Below are 19,547 nucleotides of genomic sequence, written 5' to 3'. Positions count from 1 at the left end.
TATATAACCTGGTATATATGATAGAAGGAATATCTTGCAAGAACATTTCTACTTTATTTGAGTGTTCAGACATGTATAGGGCAGGCTTACTAAACTGAAAGAAGAAGGAAACAGAGCTCCCTGACATTCCTTATAATGCAGGTCCACACTTGCCTTTAATCACCAGTCACAGACATATCTTAAAAACGCATAAACCTTTACCTGAATAATGCACAGGGGGATGCAGGTAACCCCTGACCCTAATTACCATTGAGAATTACATAATTATGGATGGAAAGACATGCACTTCAGGGATTGATCATATTAGTGATTCCAATTTCGCTTTGGTATTGTGTTAAATAAAGTACTCCAGTAAAACTATGCTGGGAAAAGAACTACTTATGATGCCTTTTTAACCTATTCAACAGTACTCAACATCAACATTAAACAGCACAGTACCTTAATTATGAGATCCAAATTTCAGCTGCATTTGTATCTTGATGGCCTGTTGAAAGATTTAGTATTGAATGTGAAATATATATATATATATATATATATATATATATATATATATATATATATATAAAAACATATTTGATATATTCTATAAAATAAAATCCTAAATGTATATCTCAAAGCCTCATAGCCAAACCATGGCATGGATTTATGTTAGTAGATCAGTAAATACAGAGGGTTATGTAATAAGCTGTTATGCATCTGTAATAGCATTATTTTGAGCCTGCAGTTAAAAAAATCTGAAAATCAACTGATATTTCCTGCCATACAGGTTTAATTAAAATATATCAGTAGCTCCTTGTTGGTTTGTTTGTGTCAATCAAGTGTCAGATCCGCGTGTGTTGATGGTGAGTAGGTGTGCCCCTGCACTAGCTCACCAAATACTCAATATATCCCAACTAAAATAGTATAATCATGGTATAATCACATATTTACAAAGTTATGGCTTCAGTAATAACAAGACAACCAAACACATTTCTTTATAACACTTTTCATCATTGCTTGCTGCTACACTGGCATGAATGATGCGACACGGTAGGAAGTGAGAATCTTGTTCTGCCAAGAAGCTCATACATTTGAGGAAACATCATTGGATATTTTAAATAAGACTACATAGGCCAGATATAGCAGGCCAGATCCTCTCCGCAGTTCCATGCGTATGTAATAACAGACACTAGCAGTGGATCAAGTGCAATGAGCGCTGAGCAACAATACATCAGAAGCGGATGAATTACGCCAGATTACAGATTGTTTCTACAATTTCAAGCCTTTCAGCGCTTAAAGGGGGACTTGCATGCGTTCCTGTCTGGTTTGAACAACTTACCGAGTCGCAAAGAGAAATATAGCAATCGTTTGGCTTTATAAAGGTGTTCACATACTCAGACAACTGTGTTGAGGCATGCGGCTACTCTCTGCAGTTCAACCGCAGAGCAGTGTGAAGCCAGCCAATTGAGTCACAGCACTTCCTGAAGATAAAAGTCAATTGAAAATGTGAAATTGTGCTCTTCGCAGTGAGCTGTGTATAAAATAAAATAAAATAAAATAAAATAAAATAAAATAAAATAAAATAAAATAAAATAAAATAAAATAAAATAAAATAAAATAAAATAATAAAATAAAATAAATTAAAATAAAATAAAATAAAACACTCACTTCATTCATTCACATCATTCGCTAATTTATATGTTGCAATGTGTTGCATAATGCTGCTTAAAAACAAGAAGATAGGACTAGGTTACTTTGAAGAAGAATACCACAAAATAATTTAATTTATTAGAAAGCCTTGGAATGACCTAACTTTGGTTAATAAATAGAATGTGTTTTATTTAAGATTTTCTTCTTTTTCTATTTTTATTTATTTATTTATTTTTACTTTTTTTCTTTTCTTCCTCCTTAGTCATTATGTTAATGTCTTAGTTGAGATGTTTTTCTTAATGTGTGGGTGCCTTGTTTGTTGTAAATATATATCTTTTTATAGTAAAAAAAATAAATAAAAATAAATAAATAAAAAGACTACATTTCACTACATTTTCTCCAAATTCTTTTGCGGCCTGTTGAGACATTTTATCAGAACTGACATAATTATAAAACACAATAAATGCCATTTATACTGAATGCTATATATATATATATATATATATATATATGCAGTTCAAGTTACCAATTAGACATCCAAGTAACTAACTTTTAAATGATTTATTGAGGCACTTACACAAGTTTACCATGAGGAACGAACAAATTCACATTCTGAAGTGAACTGTAAACATTTTAAAGGCAATACATTCAAGACAGCAAATGTGCATCCACATTCTGTTTTACTGCCTTACTAGTCTAACTTCAATGAAAATAACATTCTCCAAGCAGTTCACATTTATGCATGTTTTGTAGCTGTATAAAACAGTGAACAAGCCAAGTACAAAATCGTTGTTTCCACCACTAAATAAATAATAATAAAAAATAAAAAAAAACCCACGTATCTCAAAATAAGGCCCCTTCTTGTCATAAAACAACAGTGACAATAGAGCTGGCATCAGAATAAGAATTTATATATATAAAACCAATATTTAAACATATTATAACCAAGTCATTCCACTGGCTACAATAACATGTAGGCACTACCTAAAAGCTATCAGAAATTACAGACAAGTCAATTAGAAATGAGGTTGCTTCATACATTACTAACCACAGCCTTCTCGGGCTTGTAAGACAAAATATTTATGACACAAGTGTTGGTTCACTGTACTTCCTTCCTCTCCAATGACTCTTCTATGAATTTTCTACCCAGCCCCATCTTGTTTGGTGACTGTTTCCCATGGACAGATGATTTCTTTGACACCTCCTCGCACTGTATCAGGATTGTCGTCCTCCTCATCGTCTGAATCAATGGGGTAGATCCGGCATTCGGGTGGGATGTCAACTTTGATTTGAAAAAAGCTGTGAAAATAACGATGTGTTGTTACACATTTTTTCAAGTATTTTAAGAATATTTTCCAAGACATTTACTGTATGTGCCTTGATGAGGTTCTCAGTTATGTTTCATTGAAGTATCAACTTTCTCTCAGATGTTTCTCCTAAAATTCTTTAGATGAAATAGAAAAATGGCTGAAATGAGTCCATTTTTAACAAGAGTAGTGTTATAAAATGAATGTGGAGTAGCTATGCTATGCTCTTCATTCACTCTCATCAATGACAAGGAGAAGAACATTTATATTTAAGAGATTGCATCTGTGATTTTTCTTTCTTAAGGGGTCATTGTTATGCAGTCCATTCCATGTCCAATACTAACTTTGCAATTCTTCTGGGTTGTGCAAGCGGCTCCACTCCAAGTGGCTGGACTTTCCCTCCCCCTGAAGTCACTGCACATTTTGGGGAAAGGCTGGCAAAGACAGATTGGGCATTGCATCCTCTGCGGAGGAGTCTGCTTAGTGACAGAGCTACACGAGACTTAGGGGCAGGTGGCTGGTTCTCTTCCTCTGATACTGATGCCTCTGCAATGGATGGGAAATGGGAGGAAGAAGGCCCTCCATTGCCATCAAACCTCCTTTCTGAGGCTGGAGTACTGTCGATTGCCACACTGATGGGAGAGGGACAGGCAGCACTGTTGGGAAGGGTCATGAGGCCAGGGGAGGCAGTGGACTGGGCTTCACAAATACCTGTATACACTGCTAGGTGAGGCACAGGGGCTGTGAACCGGCAGAGCTGTAGGGAACAGTTCATACAAAGTATATATTAGTATTACCTAATTGTTTGTTTTGAACAACCACATTTAAGGAAGAAAATAAAGATCATGCAAAATAATGCATCCTTTGGTAGATTAATCTCTTGGTCTCCTCTTTGTGCGAGCTAACCATTGAATCAACGCAGCATGGGTACAAGTGTGAGGTGTCATGAAACATTGCTTCTGAGTGTTGCTTTCCTTATGCAATGTAAAAGAACTGACCGAATTTATGACCACAGGGGCATAGATTCCTGGGGGGATTAGGGGTTGGTATAATCAAAACAAGCAAGTATAATATTTAAGTATTTTTTTTTTTTTTTCTCGATTTGCATTCCTCATGCATATCGACACCTACTGGGCAGAGAGGAGAATTTATAGTAAAAAATACTTTAATATTGATCTGTTTTTGCCCAACATATCGCTTCAGAAGACATGGATTTAACCACTGGAGTAATTTGGATTACTTTTATGCTGCCTTTATGTGCTTTTTTGAGCTTCAGAGAGTTCACTTGCCACCATTGGCCACCATTCAACAGAGCTGAGATATTCTTCTTCATCTGGGATAGCAAGGGGTCATTAAACAATGAGAGAATTGTTATTTTTGGGTGAACTATTCTTAAACATAGACTGGGAGTTTTTTTTAGGTAAGGTGTAATGTTTTAATTACTCTTCTATCAGTTCTTTAAGCATGGTTTATAACACCAAATTTACATTGCTTTTATTTCAGAAAAGCAGTGTTATTTTTTAGTCATAATTTATATATATATATATATATATATATATATATATATATATATATATATATATATATATATATATATATATATATATATATTCTTTATGCAAATCTCACTATAATTGCTATTCTTTGCTTCTGTATTATTCTTCATCTTCAGACTATTAATATATATATATATATATTACTAGCACACTTTGATTTAAGATTGTGTAGAAACATCTGAAAGGATTTTGTTCTCCTGGTTTACTTTGCCTTCATTTTAAATACCTACTTTCAGGATTTTTTTTTTTTTTTCCAGAAATATTGAAACTAATGTTTTATGTTTTTTTGTTATAATTTGTTCACTGTTTACAAAACCACAAAAACAACTGGTATATTCATTACCTCTCTGTTAACAGCATTTCATTTAGACAAGTCAAACGACAAAGTTAATTTAGACACATGGGTAGTGACAACTATACACAAAATTTGATGTGTTACACAATGAGATACATTTACATATACTGTTCGTGAATGATAAATACACATGATGTGACCACAGATGTCAGAAATGGTTTTACTATGTATTTTAATATATGATGATTTACTAGGAAACATGTACACAAATGAAACAGACATAAGACAAAAACAAACTTGAGTAATGTGTAGGATAACATATAATGTATTTGATCATGTTTGGTTTTACATAATGAAAAACCGATGTAGAATCTGACAAAATAATAATTGCCTACTGTATGACATTAAAGGTTAAAAATGATTGTGCAAGAGTTAACCAGTCTGGGTAAGGAGGTACATATAATGGCCAAATAAACAATGCCTACATGGATGCCTATTCCATGAATTGGTGACTAAAAGCTAATGATTACTGGAGGCATTTTAAAGATATATAAAGCAAACATTCAAAAATAAATAGCAAAAGGGTCTCTGTTGCTCCCTAAATAAATGCATAAATATTAAACTGTCTTGCAGAGCTCTTTATTACTTTGACTCTTATTGCTCTTTGGTTATGGAGTAGTTGCTCATGTTCTATTCCCTGTGCACAAGCAGGGTTGGGAGGGTTACTTTTGAAATGTATTCCACTACAGATTACAGAATACATGCTGTAAAATGTAATTTGTAACGTATTTTGTTAGATTACTCAAGGTCAGTAAAGTATTCTAAATACTTTGGATTACTTCTTCAGCACTGGTAGATTTTTTCACTTGTTTTGACTATAAAAACTCTGCCAGTACAGTCAGACAAAATACACGTTAAAAATACATTCTCTGAAAAACATAAATATCTTATGCAGTGTTGTTTCTAAAACAAGATAAATCAAATTGATCTTGTTTTAAGGATTTTTAGATATTTTTACAGGAAAACTATACAAAAATTATCAAGAACACGATTTTTGCCCTAATATCAGAGGTCTTACTAGAAAAAAGAAATTATGATCCAACGTGAATTTTCTTGATAAAAAATATGATCGTGCCTGGTAACATGTGCATGTAAAATGGCTAGAAATAGCATTTTAGCTTAGCGTAAAGCTGACAATTTACACAAGGTTTATTTCTATTTCTTGTGCTCCAAACTTACTTCAAACTTACTTCTCTGTCTGCTCGTATGAATGTAACACATCATAAGAAAGTGTTTCACCGCTGTTCAAATGCACTTTGGATCGCATCATTTGTATGTATAAATGTTTTCCATCTGAAAGGACTAAATATTTAATGAAACAAATGACAATAAAATACAAAGTAATCTCTTCAGTAATCAAAATACTTTTTGAATGTAACTGTATTCTAGTTACCAATGATTTAAATTGTGACTGTAGTGGAATACAGTCACTTATATTTTGTATTTTAAATACGTAATCCCGTTACATGTATTCCGTTACTCCCCAACACTGTGCACAAGGTATCCCCTCAGATTTTCTCTTTCTTTTCCAGTTTGCTCATGACCTGTGTAATGTCCACCGGGCCACTTGCTGCGAGTTTTTTCTTCTGTTCCTCCTCCTGCTGTTTCAGAACGATGGGACTCAGGCTGGGCCGCCGTCTCTTGGCATTCTGCTCCAACTGGACCTCACTAGGAGACATTAGAAGGGAGTTTACAAAGAGTATGTTTAACCCTCATGCTCTGTTCATGTTTGAGTAAAAGCTCCAAAAAAATCATTTTCATCTTCTCAGTCTTATGAGAACTTGCTTTAACTGTCCTCTATGATTAACACTGAACTGGGGCCAAACAGACACAACATTACTAGAATGTATTCTACTCAAAGACTAAAACGGTTCAAAGAATGAAAACAAATAATGAAAACGGATGGAAGTCCCCAATTATTCTGGAGTAAAAAGGTTATTTTTTTAATTTTGGCCCACTCAGTGTATGCCTGCATGCAAAAGACAGAGATTTAGGGTATATTTTGATTTTAGATGGCCAGAAGTTTATTTGAAATATTTGAAATATTTTGGGGGATATTTTTAATATTATAAATAATTGTTTTGAAAAATACTGTATACTATACTGTATACTATGCTTGTTATGATTTCTCTACTGATAATTTCCTGACATGGGAAAAAAAATGAAATAGCTTATTTTCACTTATTTTGAGTGACTCAAGTCCCTTATTTTGGGCTTGTTTTCCCATACCAGGTCATTTGTTTCTTTGCACACTTCAACTGGTACTCATTCTAAACATTTGGAAAGGAGGCTGCGGACTGCCGGAAACCAGAATATTAATAGAATTTGAAAATAAATGAATTTGAGATTAATTTCAAAATTACTATTAATAATTTTACATGTACATCATTGGGGTCTCTTTGACCACAACCACAACAACAGTATTGTCAATCTCAAAAGAGCATGAGGATTAATGTGATGGTGCGCTGGTGCTGGCAATGACAAAGACGATGGAGTGAAGACCCCAAGGGCAATTTAATCCAAACGTGAAATCTAAAACAGTAAATCCAAACGTAAATAAAACATAAACATGAACTTGACTTGACTATGACATTGACTTGACATGGCATGGCATGGCATGGCATGGCATGGCTAGACTATGAACCAACATTACATCAACAATACTTGACAAAGGACAATGGAAAACATGAGGGTTTAAATACATGGTCATGGGAGAACAAACCAATGGACAAACAGAACTCTAAACAAGATAATTAGACAATAAACCAATGAAAACAAGACATATGAACATGGAGGGAAAACATGAAATCACATGACAAGGGAACACATGACATGAAACAGGAACTAAAGCTGACATGAAATACATGAACACACACATTAAACATAACACTAACTGACTGGAAGTGCACATCTGACCTAAATCTGTGTGCCTCAGGAGCAATGGCCCTCCTCTGAGTCTCCTTGAACACTGGGGACTTAAGATATCGTCCGTATGAGTCCTGTATGAGAAAACAAATCTAACATTAATTTCATGCTTGCACAGGTCATTAGCATTTGACTTCACATTAGTTCAGAGACCTTTTTCATGAGCATGTAAATATGAGTCTGGGCAGCATCCAAAACATAGCGATGAGGGTGTGCCAAACCCTTGACTGTTATGTCCATGGTTTTGCCATCAATGTTGATCCATCGAGGAGCCCCACGAGCCAAAAAGGTCCTAATTAAATAAGAGTTTTAAAAAAATGTCTGGTTTAATTTCTGTAGTTAATAATGTACTTTATAACTATAGCAAGTAGAGCAAAATATTTGAAAAAAGAAAAGAATTACATTGTGTCAATATAATATAATATTATATAGGTTAATAAAATATAATATAATGTAATATATTATATATTATAAAAGGTTGGTGTTAATAGTTCTATCAGGTACATATATGCTATAGTACAGGAACATATGCTGTATTTTTCATGTGCACTGGAAAACAGGCCAAAAAATATGATACTCACTTATAGATCTGCTGAGCTTTTTCTTTCATTGTCTCTGCAGCACCCCATTTCAGATCCTCACACGCTTCCCAGAAGGCAAGATTCTCACCTATTCACCGATCATATTACAGTATAGTCACATTCTCCCCAAAATTAATGGCAATTTTTGAAGTTTTGAACCATCAGTCCTGTTTAGTTGCAGTCTTAAAAATGCCACAATGGACCCAAAATGAAACTCAAAAAGAAAGTGGTGCAAGCTGAGTACAATACAAACCACTGAACTCCTTCTTAAGGAAGAGACGGAAATCAGCCCTTCCTCGAGAATCAGAAAGCAATTCTCCAAAACTGAAAGTCCAGCGTTCCACCCTCATTCTAGTGGGGATCTCAACACTGTTCAAAACAAACATACACAGAATATTGAAGGCCTAACAAATAATCATTATTATACCACGGATCTGTTGAATGCTTGATTCTGATTGGTTGACGGATGTTATAAGGTGTGCAATTATTTTTCAAGTAAACACATGGTTATGAAGTTGTTCCAGGTCTTGACCGCATAACGGTTCCATATCACTTCGGCAAATTATTTCAGTTTTTTCAAAGAGCCCTACAGGCTACCACAACCAAATAATCGTAAAAACAAAGACATTGGTTAAAGTAAATCGGTTAAGAACATCAAACAACATCTATAATATCCTAAATTAATTTCAATTTCTGTTGAAATGCGCTCTCGTCATCCTTGTCTCCCCCGCACTTACACACGCTCACACACATACATAAGCACGTGCGCACAAACATGCACGCATGTACACACACACACACACACACACACTCACACTCTCATACACACACACTACCTTGTTACTCCAATGCCGAAAAGCAGTGCGTCCTCCGTTGCTAGTTCTAACGTGACGTTTACGAACTAGCAACGAAGGCTTGAACTGTATCAAAGCTAGATACACTTGATCAATACAACAGTTTCTATATTATCTGAAATATCTGTGGGAAACACCCTCGCGCTCCCCTTGCCCCTATCTTTAGCTCTCTCACACACACACGTGGACACATACATATACGCATTACGCACACACTCACGAGCAAAAAACAGAGCCATCATGTCAGCACACACCTGCATCTCAGTAGGGTTAAAAACAGCTGTTAAGTTTTACGATGGAAATAAGGCGACTCTCGCTGCTGCTGAAAAGTGCTTAAATTTACATCTTGCCGATTTTGAAGCGATGTTACTTCTGACGAGAGCTGCAACAAATAAAGGTAATCCCACAGGTGGTCTCTCTCAGTTTCTGAGCTTCTCTCTTTCGATCCCTCAAAAACAAACTCACACACAAACTCACTACCTTCTCACTCCAGTAAGTAAAGCAGCGTCTCCGTTGTTAGTTCTAAAGTGACGTTTTTGAACTAGAAACGAAGGCTTGAGCTGTATCAGAGCAAGATGCCGAATCTGTGGCGGAAGAAAGCAGTTCCACTCACAAGAGTGTTTTAGCTCTTTTAGCACAAAAATCAGAAAATGTCTTGAGATAAAACCCTGAACGATGTATTAATTTGCGGTAACCGTGGTATAAGCGGAATAATTGACTCCGGCCCGTTGAATTATTGAAAACCACTGTGCGTCGTGACCGCATTACCACCTCAGGTGTGCATTATTTTTCAATAATTCAACGGTCCGTCGTCAATTATTCCTTATGTAAGACTTTACAATAACACTAACAATGAACAAAGTTTTTTTATAAACATTTATTTTGTATTTAATAATCTTATTTTTTTATTCATTATAACATATTAATTATTAATGCATCATTTTTTTTATTATTCATGTTATTTAATTAATCTTTTTATTTTACTAAACAAAATGCTCTTGTTCATTGTTAGTTCTTGTTAATTCAAAATACATAAACTAATGTTAACAAATACAACTTTTAATTAAAAAAATGTATTAGTACATGCTGAAATTAAGTGCTGTAGAATTGTGTTCATTTCAAGTTCATGTTAACTAATGTAGTTACCTAATCTTAACAAATACAGCCTTGTTGCCATGTTCCCAAATCATTTGTCACATAAAATGTTAAGTTTGTGTCTGTCATTGAAATTTCATGTATTCAGTACTGTTTTAGATATTAAGGCTCACTTTGGCATGTTGATGGTCCAATATGTAACATCATCTGTTAACCAGGGGTTGCTTGGGAGGCAGGCATGGAGAAAGGGGTCGTGCTCTTTGTATGTTGCCGTGTACTTCACAAGTCTGGAGAAGATTTCAATAAATTAACTGTAACTGGTTGAAGTATTATTTTCAATCCAGAATAAAATTCTAGCTATAGTGCTAATCATAACTGGAACTGTTATATCGTAATAACATACGCTCCAATTGATACAGATGACTTCACCCTTGGCCTCATAATACACTGCTGAGTGAACATAATCTACGAAAAAACAAAATGATTCATCGGTCAAGAAACAACAAAATGCACATCCTCTCACAAAGATATGTGTGCTAGATTTATAATGTTGATACTTACAATTCTTCTGTAGTAGTCATATGTTTCTTTCTGAAAATAAGTTTAGACAGAGTTTAAGTGCAAAGAAAGGAAATGGTGAGTCAAGAATTCTGCGTCTAAATCAAAAGATGTGAAGAGACTCTCATGTGCAGGTTATGAGTCATGGTGAAAATAGATTGAATATGATTGCTTTGTGGACTTGCAGTAGTAATTTGAAAAAGCATCATCAAATCTGTAACACACAGAACCCAAATTTTATGATCCATTGAGCATGTGCTATCATTTTGAAGTCATCTGCTGTTTCCTGTCAAGTGGATTCTTGCTTGTTACTCACATAAGTTTAGGAATCAAATCTGTGGATAAAGAAAAAGAGAAAAATCTGGTAAATAACTGTAAAACAAGAATATTGCCATGACTTGTTGGAAAACCAAATGAGGGCTTTGCAGTTGCAAGCGGTGAGATTATGACCATTTAAATCCTATTGTATATTAGCTGACATACTGTAAATGTACATGTACTTGAGCCTCCAACTGCACTTATCTCAGAAGGTAATGTCTATTAATGTTGGTTATACACCCCCTTGTCTTATTAAAAAAAGATTCTTCCACTAAAAAGGCATCCACGCACAACTCACCATGCGCCCCACTGAGAGCGAGAACTACATTATAGTGACCACGAAGAGGTTAACCCAATGTGACTCTACCCACCCTAGCAACTAGGCCAATTGGTTGCTTAGGAAGCCTGACTGTAGTCACTCAGCACGCCCTGGATTTGAACTTGTGACTCCAGGTGTGGTAGTCAGCATCTTTACTTGCTGAGCTACCCAGGCCCAGGCCAACCCCCCCCCCCAAACCTAGCTTGCATCATTTTGCATTGTAAGTCCTAAACAAAACTCAGATATCTTAATTTCAAATGTAGCTCCTTAATAGTTATAGTTAGTTGTAGCACCTACCTTTACCTCCTCCACATTGGGGTCGACCATCCTGTCGTGTCCATAGTCCATGGCACTAACTGTCCCTGGCTGTTGAATTTAAATAAATATTTTACTCAACTGCAATGTCATGCTGAAGTTCTGGGGTTTATTTAACTGTGACCTGACTTAAAGAGTTGAAGGATAATCATATTTAAATGTCTCACTCAATCTTTCACATCTTTAAGCCACTTAAGAAAAGAAATACATAACTTTAATTAAATTGTCTGCTAAATCTAATTAAGGCAACTCACTGGTGGTCGATGTACAACCCAGTAGGCCCGTTCCTGACAGTCAAAAACCACTCGATCTGGCTTCTTCCTCTCCTTTCCCGCCCTACACAAATAAGCACATTATCATGCACCAACAACTCCCCAAAAACCCTTTGATCAATAATGGCCCTGTGCAGGAGCATAGGGACACATTAATACATTTTGTTTTTGAAAAGCAATGAATATCTCCCAAATACTGGGGGAATTATGAATATAATTTCTGAATAAAAATTCGGAATAAAAATTAATCCGAAATATTTTAACTAAACTGCCTGTGACCCACCTGTACTGCTCTTTGGCCTGCATTACAATAAAATCCCACTTGTGATTCATCCATTTGTAAAGGTTGTTGTACTGTTCCTGGGTAGAGAATCGCAGAAGATTAAGTCTTTATTAACTAATTGCTATAATTATATTACACAGTTAAAAACCTTCCTCTGCATCAAAACAAAATTACCTGTTCATATAGCTCCAACATCCCTTTCTTGCGTATATTTCTCTTTGCCAAATAAATAGCTGGAAATACACACAAAAACGTCAGACATTGGCAGTAAAGTTATATCAAACACTATATGACAATATTTCACACTTTCTTTGTCTGCCTGAAAGCTTAGGTAATTACAAAACCTAAAACCATCCACCTAAATTATTGCTTTGATAACGAATAAGCATGTGTAGAAATTGAAAAATAATTACACACCAAAGTCTGTGTCCTCAACTGGCCATTGCTGTGCAGGCCAAAAATATGGTGTCTGGAAGAAATGTGAAAGATTAGTGCAAAGCATGCACACTGTAAAAAGTGGTAACCTGCCTTTGTTACCTTAATTTGCTATTTTTACCTGATCTAACCCTTAAAATTTGTTTCACTGTGTAACCTAATGTTTTCAAGTTGACTAAGTGATGTTAAATCATATTTTTATGACTTGAATCAAACTAGTTAATTTCAATGTTACCACATGAAGCATATTATTCGGTTAACATTCTTTTTTCTCAGTGTACACTGTAAAAAAAATTGATCAGATAACCTTAAAATGTGCTTCTTATGGTAACATCCAAAATAACTGGTTTTATTCAGGTCAAAACTTTAATGTAATTTGATTAAATCAACATGGCAAATTTTAAAGCAATCTTTAAGGGTTAAATCATGTAGAAATAGATCTTTGAGCTACAAATGTAGGTTACCACTTTTTCGGTGAAGTATTTAAAGAGGTGGCTTGTGCATGTTACCTGAAAGCGATACAGAGATGTGTCTGGTTTAAGGATAAGTCTTTTATGATCCTGTAGTGGATAGATGTACCCAAAAGCCACCATCATGGTACCCATAGCTCTGGCCTCTAGCATTATGTATTAGATAGTTACTTATTGCATCTAAAAATTCACATGAACACACCACTCCACTTGTACAAAGGAGTAGATTTTATATAAGACAGTCAGTAACATAAAGACATTTTAAAGATATTATATTACTAGAAAACATAGACCATGTTCATGACTTACCCAAGGCATCAATTTTGAATCGATTAGCAATCCATGCAACAATGTCTTCCCCTGAAAGAAAAATATATACTGCAGTATAAACATTTCAGTGAGAGTCAACGCTACATCTCAGTGCAATAAAAGGCTGCATCAGTGGGTGGAAAAGTTGGCATTCAGACTGAATGTGCCTACCCAGGGGTCATCAACAGAGAGAGAATACGGCGAGAGAGATCTCCTGACTGACAATCAATACTAATAACAGGATATATGAAACATTGTGAGAAACTATATTCAGTGGGAGATACGAGTAAAAGAAAAATATAGATGTAGAATTGGAATAAAAAATGTAGGCAAAAATTATAGGAATATTCTGGGTTCAATACAAGTTAAGCTCAATCAACAGCATTTGTGGCATAATGTTGATTACCACAAAAATTAATTTAGACTCGTCCGTCCTTTTCTTTAAAAAAAGCAAAAATCGAGGTTACCGTGAAGCACTTACAATGGAAGTGAATGGGGCCAATTCTTGGAGGGTTTAAATGCAGAAATGTGACGCTTATAATTTTATAAAAGCACTTACATTCATTCTTCTGTTAAACACATGTATTATTTGAGATGTGAAGTTGTTTCAATTGTCATTTTAACAGTCATTTTAGGGTTTTAGGGTCTGTCGACATTACATCGTCATGGCAACGAAGTTGTAAAATTGGCTATAACTTTACACTGAAAAGGTTAGTAAGTGATTTATCACACTAAAATCATGTTAACATGACTATTGTTTACTTATTGTGGATATACTTTTGAAACAGTGAGTATTTTAATGTTTACCCATTGGCCCCCATTTACTTCCATTGTAAGTGCCTCACTGGAACAAAGATTTTCTTTTTTTTTTTAAAGAAAAGCAGGAACGAGTCTAAATTAATTTTTGTGGTAATCAATATTATGCTACAAATGCTGTCGACTGAGCTTAACTTGTATTTAACCCTGAATATTCCTTTAAAGGAATAGTTCAACCTAAATGAAAATTCAGTCATCATTTACTCACCCTAATTTCATTCCAAACCTTTATGACTTTCTTTCTTTTGTGGAACACAAAAGGAGATGTTAGACAGAATGACAGCCTCAGTCAATATTCACTTTCATTGACTGGAAAAAAGATGCAATGAAAGTGAATGGTGACTGTCATTCTGCCTAACATCTCTGTGACGAGGAGGAAGAAGGCGTGGCCAGGCTGTGATGGTGCACGGCCGGCGCTGAAACAGCTGATCAGCAGGAGAGCGAGATAAAGGGGAGCTGGAGGCACCAGTTCGAGAGAGAGAGAGACGCACGTGGACGCGTTGCATGTCTGTCCTTATGTTTATGTTTGTTTTATGTTGTGTTTCTGATTAAACTTTACATTGACTGTTCAGCCGGTTCCCACCTCCTCCTTGCCCATCCTTATACTGTTACAATCACCTTTTGTGTTCCATGGAAGAATAAAAAACGTGTTTGGAACAACATGTGGTTGAGTAAATGATGACAGAATTTGTATTCTTGGGTGAATTATTCCTTTAAATATAGATAGAAGCTAAACACTAAATGCTTCCAAATGAGAGATTTATGAAAATGGCACATCTAGTAACCACACTGGGTATTCAACAGAAACATACTGTAGGTTCTCAAAATAGGTATCGCACTATGGCTTAGTATACCACTGTGTGTCCCACTGTGGCTTTCTTGATAGGAGACTAATGAGTAGAACTCTGCAGGGGTGAATTTGTGTGGCTTCATTAGTGAGGAAGGTGGGAGGCCTGCTAGCCTGTGGAGTATACCATATCATTTAAATTAATTTTTCAATAAATAACCTCAGGCGTCTTTCCATTATATCAATTACATAAAAAATGCTTTGAATAATCATTAGACGAATAATCACCCGTTCCAATTAAGTTTAAGCAATGCAATGAATCAGTTATGCCTATTTAACATGTGTGACATTAACTACCAACCTGTATATGCTTTTTTTAATTATATGGAAAAAATAGCTATTTCAAGCTTCTAGGTGCAGAACAGCATTAAGACTAGTAATGGGGATTACAAGAGCGCTTCTCCCTGAGACCACACAGCATAGAGGAGAGAGTCATCGGAGGCAGCTGCTCAGGGGTTGTCATGGCAATACATTCTTCAGTCTCAGACCTTCATAAGCAGCCTCTAAATGCATGGACCACACAGATAACTAGCACTCCCAAGGAGTAATCCAACTGCAGAAATCAGTACAAATCAGCATGAAACCTCTTGTGAAGCTTCTCTCTTGCACAGAACTTGACCTAGGGTAATAGTACCACATGATGTGAAAATAGGCAGCCATTTCTTATCTTACCTGTTATGGCATGTGGGATGGTGGTGATAACAAGCCTCTGGGTCTGAGATTTCACACCAGTCTTGGGGTCCTGCATCTCCAACACCACAGCCTCGATCTACCATGCACAGAATGCCAAAGAAAGAGGATGCACAACATGATAACATGAAACATCTTGTCAATATAGAAATCTGCGAAGAAAATGGTTAGTTCAAGGGATAGTTCTGCCAGAAATGAAAATTATGTCATAATTTACTCACACTCATGATGTTCTAAACCTGTATGTCTTTCTTCAGTAGAACACAAAAGGAGATGTTAGGCACAATGTTAGTCTCAGTCACCATTCACTTTCATTGTATGTAGAAAAAAAATTTGCAATGAGAGTGAATGGTGACGGAGGCTGTGGTTGTACCTAACATCACCTTTTGTGGTCCAAAGAAAGAAAGTCAGTCGGGTTTCAAACAACATCAGGGTGAGTAAATAATGACAGGACTTTCATTTTTGAGTTAATTACCAGAGGTACTTTTGCACTTTACACTGAGCTTTATAACATTACTGTAAATATTCCACCATGAAGTCTGATTCATCCCTGCTGCTTTATGGTCTGAAGGGGCTGAAGCTGACCGCTTAGAAATGTGTTCAGATTAATTTGTGACTCAGCTGTTTGAAGTTTGCCTTGCTTTGTCACGGTCTCTGGCTTTTGAAGACTGGTCTGGATCACAGAAAGCACTTGACCAAGTGATTGGGTCATTACTATCATTCTGTATTGGCAGAGAGCAAAGAAATATAGCAAGAAAATGTGGCCTAGTATGTCACACTGTGGGGAGAACACTTCAGGCACACACACTTTCAAGTATCATAGTGATACAAGAAGGGCTGCATTATACCAGAGGCTCAAAGCAAAGTTACACTAATACCACATGAACAGTAAATAACACTAGGAATATATTTTGTAAAAAGGAAAACAACAAATTTAAGGTGTGCACAGAAAACAACTCACAAAATCAGTCACAAATCAAAGCCAACAACTTACAAAAAAAACAAAAAAACAAAAGAAACAAACCAAGTGTCATAAAAGACTGAAAAAAAAGAGACTTGCAAGAAGCAATGTAGTAGAATTCTGCCCTGCCAAAATAATGTAAATTAATTAAAAATGATTAATTGAAATACAAACTTGATGAAGGCATTAGAATCTGCTCTCCTAATAATGAATTCATTTGATTAAAAAGTTCCTCTGTAACTAAAACAAAGATACACCTGATTATTTGAAAAAATAATTGTTCAGGTAACATTATTCTTTCATTTTTTTTAAGAAACACGATTTAATATTCTAAATAGGCGGAAATTAACACTGATAATGATAATGACAGTGGAAATCACAACTGATTGTTATAATGACTGTCTATAAAACACTAAGCTCGAAGGGTTTCTTGTTAGATTCTACTCATCAAATGTAATATTTTTCCTAACTCAACCGAGAGTGTTGTGAGAATGTAAATAGCACAGACGGTGATGATGAGCTGTGGATGGTCCTCTCAACCCACCTTCTTCAGGCATGCGATACGCGGTCTGTAACGCTGGCCATGGTCCCTTACATTCCTAATGATCATATTTGCTTCTTCACACCGCACAGTCTGTCGACGGTCGTAGTTAGAGAATGAAAGTGTAAACACTCTATAGGTAATAGCACTATCGTTGGCTATGTCTAATCAATAATCATCATTAATGCACACAAAGACGATGGCTGTGTAAGTTAACCGCTCCGCTCATGTAGGTAAACCTGTGTATGCAGTCCCCTTGCATTAGAAAAATAGAGCGCAATGATTGTGCTATAACATCTTGTGTCCAGTAGATGGCAACATTCATTGACTCAGCTCACTGTCTTCTTCAGATTCGTGCACCTGTTTTGACTACTATGCACACACACAAAATGTGGTTCATAGCCTACAAGTCTACTTTGGCTATAGTCCATAAATCATTAATAATTGTCCTTAACTTCCATTAAAAAATTTTACAAAGAAGAAGAAGGGAAAAAAAATGTGTAGACCTACCACTTGCAACAGCAATAACTGTTTGACCAACACATTTAAAAAAAAAATTGTTTTAACTACTAATATAAAGGTGGTCTTGCATTATTAAAACTATAAATAGTTTTCACAGTATATTATTCAAAGTTATTTTACTTAATACAATACCCAGGATGTATCACAAGACCTTTTGACATTTAATCGTGAATTATTTAATCGCGAACAACCAATTAAACTAGGCCTAATCCTAGTGAAAATGCCAAATCTTGATATCAGTAATTAGGTTTGCACTGGTAAAATAAATATGCAATCACCATAAGTGATTAAACTGATGTTTATTGTAATTTCAACAAGTAATTTATATATATATATATATATATATATATACACACACACACACACACACACACACACACACTACCGGTCAAAAGTTTTGAAACACTCATTCTTTATTATAATTTTTTTTTTTTTTTTTTTCACATTTAGAATAATAGTAAAGTCATCAAAACTATGGAATAACATAAATGGAACTATGGGAATTATGCTGTGACTAAACAAAATCCAAAATAAATCAAAACTGTGTTATATTTTAGCATCTTCAAAGTAGTCACCCTTTGTCTAGAATTTTCAGACATGTACTCTTGACATTTTCTCAACCATCTTCTTGAGGTATCACCCTGGGATACTTTTTAAACAGTATTGAAGGAGTTCCCATCTATGTTGGGCACTTATTGGCTGCTTTTCTTTATTATTCGGTCCAAGTTATCAGTTTCAAAAACTTTTTTTTTTTGTTTTATAATGAAATAAATTAATATGGTGGCACAATTATATTTTTGTCTACAAAACTAATTTTGAACTTTTAAGCATACGCCTTCAGATCAAAAGATTTTTAAGATCATGAGAAACATTTTAGTCAAGTGTTTCAAAACTTTTGACCGGTAGTGTTTATAACTGCATTTTCTCCAGTAGAATTTCACAATGATCTGTCATTCACTTATGTTCAAAACACAATTACAGATAGCCTACCTATAATTTATATATTACTAGTTGAAATTCCAAGTTCACATATCAGTAATGTTACTAGTGAAAACAATAATGTTTGATATCAATAATTACAATGTTACTAGTGCAAATGTCCATTCCTGATATCAACATTTGAACTACAGCTAGTGAAAATGCTAATTTTGAAATCTATAAATGTATTTCAATATGTTAGGTTTGGTATTTCAGATATCATATCTGGAAATGGTTTTCAGATATCAATAAACTGAATAGTAATTAAAGATATTTGAAAAGCTTTCTTACTAGTTACAATAACATTCAGATATCTGAAATTAACATTACCAGTAGTGAAAACCAACTTACAGACATAAAAAAATTAGCATTTTAGCTAGTTATAATCAAATTGTTGATTTTAGGAATGGGCATTTTAACTAAATATGTAATTATTGACACCAAAATTACCATTTTTACTAGTAAGTAGCGCTACATTGCTAATATGTAAAACTGGAATATCAACTAGTAAGAAATTAATTACAGGTATCTGTAATTGCAATTTGAACAGGAGTAAATGACAGATCATTGTAAAATTCTGCTAATGAAAATGCAGTTAGAGATATCAGTAA

The 19,547-nt window shown here is 35.0% G+C and overlaps 2 protein-coding genes across 5 annotated transcripts in view; both read right to left on the bottom strand.

Annotated features, from left to right (window-relative positions):
• LOC127426915 (myocardin-related transcription factor A-like) overlaps positions 1-1,432 on the bottom strand; it is a 44,262-nt gene extending 42,830 nt beyond the window's left edge. For all 3 annotated transcript variants that reach the window (XM_051674049.1, XM_051674051.1, XM_051674050.1), the window contains exons 1-2: positions 1,319-1,432; positions 439-484 (exon numbers count right to left, since the gene is read on the bottom strand). The gene's annotated coding sequence lies outside the window, so the exon portion shown is untranslated. The remainder of the gene's footprint in view (positions 1-438; positions 485-1,318) is intronic.
• A 770-nt stretch (positions 1,433-2,202) lies between these two features.
• Positions 2,203-17,684, bottom strand: rgs9b (regulator of G protein signaling 9b). Of its 2 annotated transcripts, XM_051674725.1 has the most exons (19): positions 17,440-17,684; positions 15,917-16,013; positions 13,582-13,632; positions 13,312-13,418; positions 12,785-12,836; positions 12,542-12,600; positions 12,368-12,444; positions 12,067-12,148; positions 11,801-11,863; positions 10,864-10,893; positions 10,706-10,767; positions 10,476-10,589; positions 8,607-8,722; positions 8,354-8,441; positions 7,926-8,064; positions 7,764-7,846; positions 6,392-6,515; positions 3,281-3,693; positions 2,203-2,928 (listed from the first exon to the last, which is right to left on the bottom strand). In XM_051674725.1, the coding sequence occupies exons 1-19, from the start codon at positions 17,503-17,505 to the stop codon at positions 2,772-2,774; spliced, it is 1,980 nt and encodes a 659-aa protein (XP_051530685.1). In that variant the 5' UTR covers positions 17,506-17,684; the 3' UTR covers positions 2,203-2,771. The 2 variants fall into 2 exon arrangements, with proteins under 2 accessions (XP_051530685.1, XP_051530686.1); XM_051674726.1 differs by lacking the exons at positions 15,917-16,013; positions 17,440-17,684 and having other exon boundaries at positions 13,312-13,416; positions 13,582-13,603.
• Between the last annotated feature and the right edge of the window lie 1,863 nt (positions 17,685-19,547).

Source organism: Myxocyprinus asiaticus, chromosome 36, assembly GCF_019703515.2.
Source record: "Myxocyprinus asiaticus isolate MX2 ecotype Aquarium Trade chromosome 36, UBuf_Myxa_2, whole genome shotgun sequence".
In the NCBI taxonomy this organism is placed as follows: domain Eukaryota; kingdom Metazoa; phylum Chordata; class Actinopteri; order Cypriniformes; family Catostomidae; genus Myxocyprinus; species Myxocyprinus asiaticus.
This window is presented reverse-complemented; position numbering and strand designations above follow the sequence as displayed.